The sequence below is a fragment of the Arthroderma uncinatum genome, assembly GCF_011692745.1.
Source record: "Arthroderma uncinatum strain CBS 119779 chromosome Unknown scaffold3, whole genome shotgun sequence".
Lineage (NCBI taxonomy): Eukaryota > Fungi > Ascomycota > Eurotiomycetes > Onygenales > Arthrodermataceae > Arthroderma > Arthroderma uncinatum.
The window spans coordinates 972,208-983,715 of NW_022983865.1; the positions used below are offsets into that span (position 1 = coordinate 972,208).

At 47.3% G+C, this 11,508-nt stretch overlaps 5 protein-coding genes across 5 annotated transcripts; 2 read left to right on the top strand and 3 right to left on the bottom strand.

Moving 5' to 3' along the window:
• Positions 1–383: 383 nt before the first annotated feature.
• Positions 384–3,366, bottom strand: GIQ15_04095 (uncharacterized protein; the record flags this gene model as incomplete). Its single annotated transcript, XM_033551512.1, has 9 exons — positions 384–803; positions 912–1,075; positions 1,171–1,291; positions 1,562–2,301; positions 2,354–2,597; positions 2,820–2,971; positions 3,032–3,132; positions 3,184–3,235; positions 3,282–3,366. 9 exons carry the CDS (start codon positions 3,364–3,366, stop codon positions 384–386), a joined length of 2,079 nt encoding a protein of 692 aa, XP_033405242.1.
• A 622-nt stretch (positions 3,367–3,988) lies between these two features.
• Positions 3,989–5,545, bottom strand: GIQ15_04096 (DNA helicase; the record flags this gene model as incomplete). The annotated part of the gene is made up of 4 exons (XM_033551513.1): positions 3,989–4,453; positions 4,514–5,061; positions 5,113–5,332; positions 5,402–5,545. 4 exons carry the CDS (start codon positions 5,543–5,545, stop codon positions 3,989–3,991), a joined length of 1,377 nt encoding a protein of 458 aa, XP_033405243.1.
• A 392-nt stretch (positions 5,546–5,937) lies between these two features.
• GIQ15_04097 (mitochondrial 54S ribosomal protein YmL24/YmL14) lies at positions 5,938–6,639 on the top strand (the record flags this gene model as incomplete). Its single annotated transcript, XM_033551514.1, has 1 exon — positions 5,938–6,639. One exon carries the CDS (start codon positions 5,938–5,940, stop codon positions 6,637–6,639), a length of 702 nt encoding a protein of 233 aa, XP_033405244.1.
• A 1,244-nt stretch (positions 6,640–7,883) lies between these two features.
• Positions 7,884–8,536, top strand: GIQ15_04098 (uncharacterized protein; the record flags this gene model as incomplete). Its single annotated transcript, XM_033551515.1, has 2 exons — positions 7,884–8,165; positions 8,306–8,536. The coding sequence occupies 2 exons, from the start codon at positions 7,884–7,886 to the stop codon at positions 8,534–8,536; spliced, it is 513 nt and encodes a 170-aa protein (XP_033405245.1).
• Positions 8,537–9,437: 901 nt separating this feature from the next.
• GIQ15_04099 (synaptic glycoprotein SC2) lies at positions 9,438–10,482 on the bottom strand (the record flags this gene model as incomplete). The annotated part of the gene is made up of 2 exons (XM_033551516.1): positions 9,438–10,117; positions 10,185–10,482. The coding sequence occupies 2 exons, from the start codon at positions 10,480–10,482 to the stop codon at positions 9,438–9,440; spliced, it is 978 nt and encodes a 325-aa protein (XP_033405246.1).
• Positions 10,483–11,508: the final 1,026 nt, after the last annotated feature.

Below are 11,508 nucleotides of genomic sequence, written 5' to 3' on the forward strand. Positions count from 1 at the left end.
TACCCAAACGTGCTATGTATAATAAGGATATACTATAAGTAAAATATCGACGTGCGAAACGACGAAGGTGATAACGATAACAGGGGACGGCCCAAAAGCTCATAATCTAAAATCAGGTTCCAACGTCGCGAAAGGGTGACTATTAAGGGAATGTAATCATACAATAATCATAAAGAAGTTCTCCAGGTTCTCCATAGCGCCATAACCCAGAAAACTGAAAGGGGGTTTGTTCATCGGAACTTGCTATAAATCACACCAACAATAAGCAAAACAAGGACGGTAATTATCGAAATGGTGATTATCCGATTGGTAGCCATCCTATTTTAAAGAGTCCGAGTTAGTACTGTCCTGTTCCATCATTATTTGAACGAAAGTAGGGGTTACTACCTACGAGCCATCCCCCTCAGAGTCTTGACGCTTCGGTCAACATAGCCTTCACTTTCCAATAATCCAGCCCTCGTGTGTTCGATCGTCTCACGCTGACGGTATAAATCGGCGAGAGTATCACGCCCAATCTCCTCTGTGGACAGAGCTACCCTCTGACTGTCCTGTAGACGAGCGGAGCTTCGCTCTAGCCGTTCAGTACCAGATAGAAGTTGCTGTCGCTGTTCTAGGTGTTGATCAGAGGCACTGCTTGGATCATCGGTATAGCGTTCGCCAAAGAGGGCCTTGCGGTCATCGGAGAGAGAGCGGAGTCTCCGTTTAGTATTGTCGACGTCTGTGAGATAGTTTCTAAAGCGAGCGTTTATCTTGGAACGGGTTGATGATGGGATGTTCTCCTTCTCCATTCGCATTTGGTCAAGCTATCCAGTTAAGGTTGGGTTAGCGATTAGTTCAAGGGAAATATAGCGGAATAAACAGCATCGAACACAACTAAATAGAGAGGTGGATTAGAGATAAATGCGCCTTACCAGTTCGTTTGCTTCTTCCAATGCTCTCTCCGCCTGCCTGATAGACGCCTTTCGCTCCTCGCCGGAAACTTCAGTGATCTGGTCGAGCTTCTGGTTGAGATCGGCCTGGACAAGCTTCAGTTCTGCTTCATAGCTGCTGAACAGCTCAGAGCCAGCATCGGTGTCTAGAGCATTGGCCATAACGGTCGGCGGGTATAAAATGAATGCGGAATGCGGAAAGCAGGTAGTCCAGTGATTTGGGTCGTGTAAGTTTGCTGACCGTCGGGGTGATCTGTCTTGGAACGTTCGAAGTCGGCAGAAGTGAAATGAGGGTTTAAATGAAGGTACTTTGCAGTATGCGAGACTGTTGGGCTGTCGCAGATATCGAGATCGAGGTTGAGCTGGTGGCAGGTGGTGAAGGCCCCAGCCAAAAGACGTATTTTTGGATTACGTCATGTTCTCCGCCTTACGAATCGCGTATCAATAAGTACACGTGACTTGTATCTACTTTAAGGACGTCGACTCTTTCTCGATATAAGTACAAAGATGGCACTGACCCTATTGATATGGCCAAACTCGAGCATGCAGTTCTCGTTGGTGGTCATTTTCCGCTAAATCAACGAAGGCTTTCTTGAACTGCTTATTCGACTCCGCTGCCTGCTCATAAGTACCATACCTCCTAGAGGTATAAGGTTCTCATCTTGAAGTTGATGCATAATAGTCGACAGACCTTCTATCATCTCCATCTCACTGTTGTGAAGCTCAAGCTCCTCGTCCGTAAATTCTACTGGACATGATTCTCCCCTCGGCACAAGTTTATCCCAATGCGCAATCACATTGATCAGGGAATTCTGGAAAGAAAACAGGTCTTCTCCAAGCCAGCACCCCTTGACTAGGGAAATAGGCTTCGTCCGGACTGAAAGATATTCTTCGTTTAACAGTGTCCATCGTTGAGGAGCCTTTTTTTTGAGAAGATTCTGATAATAGGCCAGGGTATCATCGTTATGTTGTCTATCGTTTCCGACATGATGGCCCTCTGCTTTAGATTCTCTCTCAGAAATGGCGGCGCCAATCGGCGTAATCATTTGAGGGAAAGGACTCTGCAAAAACGTTTCGCAAACGGATGTTGGTTGCCAATCTATAATATTGGTAATTTTCCTTGTCTCAGGATTGACGAAAATGTTGTCCAGATGCAAATCTGGATGTGGCAGCGTTTTGGGTGCCCCTTTCCCAGAAGCAGGTACAAGATACGGTGCGAGTGCAATGTATCGTTTTAAGAGGGAGATATAGTCTTCTGGCATCTTGGGATGGTTCATGGACCGATGATAATTCATTCGGGGCTTAGCGTAAGCTTCAGTCCAGAGAATTTCATTAGATCCTAAGGCTGTAATGTGCTTGGCAGCGGTATTCCCTAACTCTGTCTTAGCAACACCCATGAATAACATCGGTTATGTTACACTCACATGGGCCGCGATCGAGGTTCATTGTAGCCTTCTTGCCCTCCCATAATCTAACATTAGTCAGGGGGCCTATAGCAAAGTCCCCTAGCGCCGAACGGTTGAGGGTCCGGGATGAATTGTCCACCTGATAATTATTTGCAGTAAGGGGGTCATAAGTGATGCCCTTGGATGCAAGGTCGGATTTGTAGTAAATACTACCATGCCTTGAGAATGAGATGGAACTCAATTTTGCCTCGATGTTAACGATCTGTTGAATTATCTCTAGTTGTGTCTCCTTTGGCCACAGGTACCAAACCTTCCCAAGGGGTATGCCCTTGGATTTCTCCTCAAAAATGTATTATGTGCCAACAGTATTTGTCGAATTCGAAGAGAAGGCATATATACGAGGAATTGGTATATCTAGAACGTCACGCAACTTTGATCACCTGTCAGCTGCATATCAATGGCAGTTACGGAAATTTTCACTTACGAAATGACGCGTTGCAACCTCAGATGCAGTGGTATAAAATGCTGGACCTGCGTTCGGATTAGGTATTTTCGCAACGACTTCCGCATCGTTATCCATCTTTAGGATGAAAGCCTTGTTAAACTGCCCTTCGACACATTTCAGCACTTTCATACCTATGTTAAACATGAGGATTAGTTCTAAATCCGATCTAAATGTTCGAGTGGCTGCCATACATGACTTTGCTCCATTACCTACAACTCTAACAGCTTCATTCATGAGACCATTTAAGTTGAACTTGCGGTAGCGCATCTCGAGCTTCTTTGGCTCGTCGCATCTTAAGACTCTGTCAAAAATGTCCTAAGTAATGGGTATCTGGTATACACACAGCCATCGGTATCGGCTGTACCGATATAGATCTTGCTCGGTGATTTTTTGCTCTATTTGAATCAGTAAAAAACAGCCAATTTGGACAGACTCGCATACCTGATCCATCCTCCACGGCCTGTCGAGGAATAGGTTCAATGACTGTATCGACTTTGCCAGCTCCTGGATGTCGAAAGAGGCTCATGGAACGTCGTACCCTCAGGCGTTTTGTTTGGAGCAAGAATATGTGAAATAGCATGGTCGGCAAATCATTGCAACTGCTTCGGCAGTCAGTATATAACCATGTCCCAGTAGGTATGAACAGCCATGTACGGAGGGGTGGATAAATGCAGTTGTCGTTAAGGAGCGGCTAAGGGAGCTGTTAGGCAGGTATGTAGTGGTTTTATTAAACATTGTGCACAACATTCGTCCCGCTATTTACCCTAGCTTCTACGCAAAATATCTAGGTAAATAAATATCCAATAATTTCTACAGAAGTTTGGTCTAGATATTTTTGGGAATGACTGCTGCGGTCAGTATCTAATATCTAGATGTCAAAAGCATGGAGCTTAAATATACTTTGTTTAAAGAATATCATGCTACATTATTATTGTATTTCTTATAAAGGAGAATACAATACGGGTTCATTTAATATCATTCATCTTTATGCCGTGGATGGGCTTCGGCGTTCAAAGAGAGGTTATACAAATCTTTTCAGTCTACCCATACCTGCATCTTGGACTTTGGAGGGCGGTAATGCACAAACGGCAAAGGGTTGACAGAGATTTGAACAGCTAATGGATACAAGATAGTACATTGAAAAAAACCTAAGAGATGAAAGCACTTGTTTCCGTAGCCACGATGTTGGCACTGCGCTTCGCATCAATGAAGAGGTCTTGACACTCAGCGATATCGGCTTCTTCGATACCGTTTGGTCTTCCGTTAACACGCGCAAGTATGCTAGCAGGAGTCAACAACTGCAGAGCATAACGTAGACTGACGTTATTGCCATGTTCTGCGAGGCTGGTAAGGGCAGGTTCTGTGATCTGCAGGCCCTCTGTTTTGGCACGGAGACGGATGATGGTCTTCACTTCTTCGGGGTTGTATGGGTGGGTTGGGATGATTAGAAGTCGGGCAAGAAGGTCAGAGGGTATGCCGTGGGCAGCGACTATGTCGTCAGTGCCGCGAATGACCGTATTGCCACGGTTTGAAGCTAGGATGACAATGGGTGAAATGGATGATTCAAGTGCTCGGTTCAGGTAGGTGAAACATTCGATATCGAGCATATGAACCTGATGGTACGTTAGAAATGCACGGTTTAAAATAACAATGGAAAGGAGGGTTCGACGTACCTCGTCAATGAACAAGACACCAGGAACAAGCTCAGCAACTCCCTGGTCGATGTATCGGTTGACAACCTTATTAATCTCTTGCCGTAGCTTATCGGTGATTTCAGTCTTCTTCTGCTTCATCAATTGACCCATCATACTCATTATATCCTGTCCGCCCTGTGGTCTGGCATTGGCGACATCCAAATCATGTAAAGTCACATCCTGCACGATCTCTTTCTTCTTGTGAACCTCGCCCTTGGGTATGGGGACGTATTCTTCGGCCTCCAAATCGAACTCCGTTGCATATGCATCGGATCGGCCGACACGCTTGCAGGCTCCGGTGTTGGCTTCTATGTATATCACATCTCCCACCGTAACCCGTTCCTTCTGGATGGCCTCATATATGCTGGGATCGAGTCGTAGTTTCTTCGTGCCTTTATATGATTTCAGGCCAATGACCAAGTGGCTTATCGTTCTTCCATACCCGCCCAATGGGTTTTCTGCCTCCTCTGGAGTGAGTTCTGTGACTTCACCTTCGTACACTTCCTTGGTTTCCCGAACTCGTAGTCCTACAATTCGTTAGTCCGATGGTCCGCACTTGAACAAGTCACAGAACATACCAATAGCACGACGGAAGTTTTCCATCAAGGCTTCTGTCTTCTTAACCTCTGCTGAGAAGATCTCGCTTGCAACAATTGGGCAGAAGGGGACTTTCGTTCCCAGCTCTTGCGACACGGCAAGCGCTAGAGCTGTCTTTCCGGTTCCCGGCCCTCCAGCAAGCAAAACAGCCCTACCGGCCATCTTCTTGGACTTGATTAAATCGACAATCACGCCGCATGCCTGGAGAGAACATCACATAAGCCACAGCTCGCATCATATATTTGGACTATAAGTTTGAGTAGCCCATACCTCTCTGGCGGGGGCCTGGCCAACAAACCCATTCCCGGCCGCTTCAGCAGTTCCATCTGGACGTAAACCTAGCCCTTTGATATGGGTGTGCGCGGCCGTTCGGTTTTCGCGCGAGCTTCCCTTTACCTCGCTGATGTGCACCATGGTGGAGGTGCTGCGGTAGGGATGTGCGGTCGAGCTATCCGGCGGTTCGTGGCAAGGATGATATCAACAGAACTTCAAGCTCTATTTCGGCAAACGGATCAGACACGACAAGGAGAACTCTGGCTGGTGTTCGTCTTGAGGTTGTAGCTACGTAAAAAGTGGTTTTTTGTTCTAGGTTGTTTTGCGCCTGGAGCTTTTGGCTTGGGATGCGATTAACTCAGCCGCTAGGCCCAAAGCAGAACAAGCCTGGGCAGGAAAAAAAGACGAAGAAACATCGAAGCAAAAGAGACGAAGCCGACAGACCAGCAATTGCATCGACGAGAAGACCTTGCTGGGGACAGCCACACTATTTGAGAACCGCTGTTCGTGCAATGCTACTGCTGTAGCTCGACATGACTCTCCAAGCGGCGGTTTGCTCCGCCAGACAGCTCCCTCGCTTTTCGCTTCTCACAGCTTCGTTCCGCAACATCTCTCTACAGTCAGCCCGTCCTTTCTCCACGACCATCCCGGCACAGAAAACAGTTACTCTACCCTCCGAGATCCCTCCATACCCCTATGGCCCGAGACTCACTTTCAAGCAGGCCGACAGAGGCTTGTACGGCGGGTCGACGATAATGTTCGGAAACAAAGTCTCCAAAGGCCGGAATAAGGGAAAGACACGAAGGATCTGGAAGCCCAATGTGCGGAAAGAGAAGATCTACAGCAAAGCCCTGGACGAAGAGATAGAGGTCAGGGTGACTCACGGCGTCCTGCGCACTATTAATAAGGTGGGAGGACTGGACGAATACCTCCTTGGCGACAAACCTGCCAGAATAAAGGAGTTGGGCCTGTTTGGCTGGAAGCTACGGTGGAGAGTGATGACTTCGTTGGCCATGAAGGAGAAGTTTCAGCTTGAGAGACAGGAGTTGGGGTTGCAGGAGCCAGAGACGTTTGAACAATTCCTTGCACGACATTCGGATAAGGAACAGAACGAAGCCGCCAATTCCCACAACTTGAAACGGCAACAGGATGCACACGATGCGGCCACCCCTATGACCGTTCAATTCGTGGACGGAGAGCCAACGACACCTGAGTTGAAGACGAACCTTGCCTAGATTTGAATACGGGCGTTATGGACGACGGAGAGAGAAGAGTACACAATTTGCAGGGATGTCGATGACCCTCTGTACTGTTTTCGATGCGTTAACTTGTGGAGCATTCTGCCTTGATGTTTTATTACTCTATTTGGGTCACTCTTGTTTGTATATTAGAATCGACGTCTTCTACGTCTACCGAACGCTTCAAAACTGTATAACATGAGACATTCTACCAATCCAGGGACGATCATTTAACAGAACATACACATTCTGCATCTCAGCCGCCATTGGGTTGCTTTCGTAAAGACATCCATGAATCCGTTATATAGACCAAATGGTTCAGGCCAAATCATCCACGATGCGGTGTATAGCCGTATATGAGCACAGAGTATGGCTGCACCGCATCGTATGATCTAGCTACAGGCTATTCCTCCGCATGCTGTCGTACGGCTGTTTAACGTATATCTCCCCTGAGCAGGTTCAGCAGCAAAAGGAACGCCGGATTAACGTCTCCCCGAGCCGCATTTCGTGTTCCAGCTCTTCAGCCCTTTTCGGGGATTCGACGAGATTCAAGAAATTCAACGACAGCGCAAGTGTTTTACGGAGTTCTGTGAAGGACCGGGTATGAACCGTTGAGAACAAAAGGAGGATCTATATCGTTGGTCTCCCGGCACCGAAAGCGCTGGGAGAAGTGTCCGCCCTGTCTAAGATGCAATTCGCAGTGCCACCACGAAAGACGTCCCGTCCACCTATTTATTCACGATCCTCACCATCATCCCTCCGACGGCGACAGCTAAAATCATGTGCGGTCATTAGTTGTATCGTTGTCTCGATCCTATTCCTCCTTTTTCACGTTTTCTCGTCGGGCTCCTCAGTCGATACCCCTGTAACGGATGGTCCCCCTGTTGTTATCGTCACAGTCCTAGATACGGACTTTTTCAGCGACACCTATATACAGCGGATAAAGCAAAACAGGGAGGATTATGCGAAGCGTCATGGTATTTACCGTCTATTATTGGAGTCTCGTTAATGTTAATTGCTTGTTCTACGATGTTGGAGTAAATTGAGACATGCTAACAAGGAGGCTATATATAGGATACGTCAACTTCTTCGCTCGCACCACGGAGTATCTTCCCGTCATGAACCTGCCGTCAGGAAGCATAGTTCCTCGAAGTTGGGCTCTTGTTCCAGCCGTACGACATGCGATGACAGTGCATCCTGGCAGCAAATACTTCTTCCACCTCTCACCCCACGCGGTCATCATGGACCCAACTATATCCCTTACCTCCCACGTTCTAGAAAAGTCGAAGCTAGAGTCACTCATGATTAAGGACGCTCCTGTCGTTCCGCCAGACAGTGTCATAAAGACGTTCACTCATCTTTCTGCTCAAGACGTCGATTTAGTTATCACTCAAGACGCAGAGAACTTGAGCCCAGGGAGCTTCATCATCAAGAAAGGTGATTGGGCTAACTACTTCCTGGACGCGTGGTTTGATCCTCTCTATAGGAGTTATAACTTTGCAAAGGCCGAAAATCATGCGCTGGTAAGTGAAATACTACAGGCTATTGCACTCGTCACATTTCTCAACCCCTATTACTCATTTTGCTCTGAATTTATACCCTTTAACCTACATGTGGGCGGAAATGCCATGGACTATCTAGAAGTGCTAATATTTCTACGCAGGATCATATCGTACAATGGCACCCAACCATTCTGGCGAAGCTCGCCCTCATTCCTCAGAAGATGATCAGCGCTTATTCCCATGAAGCTCCAAACCCGGGATCAAATGGGCTGTATACAGAAGGTGATTTCATCGTTCGTTTAAGCGGATGTGAAACTACTGCTACACGAAACTGCGAGAGGGAAATGGAACCATACTGGAACAAGTGGGCGAAGAATCATGCCCATGTATAGAATGGGTAAGACAGCCGTGGTAATTTGCATTAATGAGCGTATATTTGACATTTGTCTTCCATCTTTATTATTGTTCTTCTTCGGATCGGTTCTTTTTTTTCTATATAATTACGCCTTTGTTATTTCCCTCCCCTCCCCCCCCCCCTCCCCCCGTTTCTCGGCTTGATGTAACAGTATGGTTATGTTCGGAAGCTTGCCTGCCGGCCGGTAGCTTTGGATGAGATAGACGTCTTTTTTGCCTCTTACGTTTTCTTGTTATATGCTTTTATGTGTTTAAAAATTGGAACGCTTACTCTAGTTCCATTTTATCTTTTATCTACAAGCAACAAATGCATATCAAGCTGAAGAGATGCTTGATGAACTAGACTCTTTAGGCCATTGGATCTTTTAGTTAGTGGCATGATTGATGATTCAGGATCGACAGTGATAGTCACTATCCTCCCACAGCACCCGCTCCCTCGGACGAACGGATCATTTGACTACGAATTCGACATTAAGATCATCTAGCAGGTGCTGTCCCTAGATCATCGTGCAGTTGCGAACCGGGCTGCGGCTTAATGTAGATTTGGGACGGGGAACGAAGCGGATCGGTCCGACAAGTGGAGTTTTAAGAATAATAGTATTAAAAATAGCAGGTTTTTATGCAACTAGGGCCTAGGGCGCGATGATGATCAAGTAAGCCTAAAACGTCCCTCCTGGTCGTCGTGTTGCATTGGAATGGGAGCAGCCCAGACTCGTGGTTTCACAGACGCCGGGAGTTGTAGATGTATAGGTTGCACGCTCCGTTCTCTGTAAAGAGATAAGCAAAACGCAGCAGGTGTTGTCTAGGCCGACAAAATTACCAGTAGGATTCTCAAGGGAAATGAATAAAACTGGACCGGTTTACGGTATGTTTCCCGGATTACCACAGCCCGGGAAACATGACAAAGCGTTTTCTCTTGTACTTGTCGCCAAACTCGCGGCGGTATCTCTGTTCCTTCTGGCTAGCCCATTTCATCATAGTACCGGCTCCGACAGCGAGGAAGAGTAGGACACTCCAGTTCAGACCACTAACAAGGTATACCCCAACCCAGGCCATAACCTCGAACAGATAGTTCGGACACGTCACCCAGTCAAATCCAAAGCCAGTAGGTATCACGCGCTCCGTGCTACCCGGCTTCCTGAGATTCCTCAGTGTGATATGAACGGACAGGTTGGACAGCTGACCCACTACAAATAGTGCAAGGCCTGGATATAGGAGGGCAGGATTCGGGTTGGAGGTGGCGGTTGGCGATGAAGGGGAGAACACCCAGTATGCGAGGTTCACACCACCCAGGAGCCAGTAATGAGCACTGTTCCGGAAAACATAGGTGAATGGCATTGTCGAAACACTGAATCGGTGGACAAAAATGGTCTCCAATTCGCGCTTGATGAAGTGGAGAGTAAGCAGGGCGCAGGTTAAGGCTTGTAGATCGGAAGGAGGGGGTAGTGGTTTAGAGCCTCCGTATAGGTATGGTCGGAGTACGTAGAGGACTAATGGATGAATAAGGAGGGGGCCTAGGTATTCGATAATGAAGACTGTTCGCCATCCAATCTGCGGTCCTGCTCATGTCACCCGGATTAGCATCTGAATTTTGGGACGTCCCATGCATGGAGGCAGCCAACGGACCCAGGTCTTTCACATAGATAACACTCTGGTTTCTAACCCCAGTACTGGAAACAGTAATGCCGGCATCGTTCTTCAGAAGACTGCCGTCACTGCCTTTGGTGATCCTAAGCCGATTTACTGGGAAGCGGGCTTGCTTGGAAATCGTGGAATACAGCGTCTCAATGCTTTCTTGGGATCCAATTGAGATCGTTTCGGGGAGTTTTGATATGGGCTTGCCTATGGGTGGAAAGCAAGAAGGAGAGGTTAGCGGGTTTATACTTGATATTAGGAGCAGGGAGGAGAGGATGGTGGTAAACATTGTTGAGCGGGGCCAAATACGGGATACTGAGCTTACCTCTGGGCTTGATCTCCAGTGAGATGCTTTGTGTCGCCATCCTGTATTCAATTTCCCCGTTTGCCGGTAGATATTGCAGCGGATACGGTAGGTTGCAGGATGTTCCAGCTTCTCCTTGTGTGTTCAACAATCGCGAAGTTGCAAAAAGTTGCAAGGAACACCTTGCTTATGTAAACAAAAGGACCTCGGTATATCACGTGACTCTACTCTATGGAGGTGGACATTGAGGGCATCCTACGTTTGGCATCCTATGTTTTACTCTGAGTTCTTGATAACTCGCTGGTTAAGGTATCGAATATGCCACTGAGTAACCCCTCCTTCACCTCTACCGCTTGCCATCTAAATCCTTCGCTGAAACATGTTTCTATAAGCTTAGCCAATGATGACATAAGCCATATCTTGGCGGGTTTGGTTCGCTGTGCTTCCCCTTTAGGCAGTTCGTTTCTTCTTTTTTTGTCTTCTCCTCGCGTTCATCCTTATCTCTGCTTGATCTATTCTTGTGCGTCCGTTCTTTTTTATTATTCCGTGAAACACGGAAATGCACCTCGGGGTCAGGATTGCCGGTCATCTCTTTGTCTGGATGGTCATGCTTAGCTTTGCAGTTGTCTCGCGATCGGTTAAAGCTGCGTGATTGGCCGCTGATTAGTTAACTTGACGGAAGAAATGGTACCTCTAACTCGCGCATTCAGCTTCCGGGGCGTTGCTCGTTTACCAGAGATCACGATCTTGGGCTGGCGGAAGTGATTTACGCGTGTTCGCGCGCTCGTGAAGCTGTTACCGGGATCCTACTCGCTGTCAACCAGTTCGCTGATACTCCTCTAGACAGGGATTATATAGTTGCCCTCAAGATTTGATATCTACTTCCGTTCACGACAGCCCTGCTCTCCAACAAGGCAGCTTGTTGTTGCATTACGGAGTACGGGGTGTACAGGAGACCATGGAAGATCCATTTCATCTTCGTTAACCCGCAAATATGGATCTCAGAGTTCT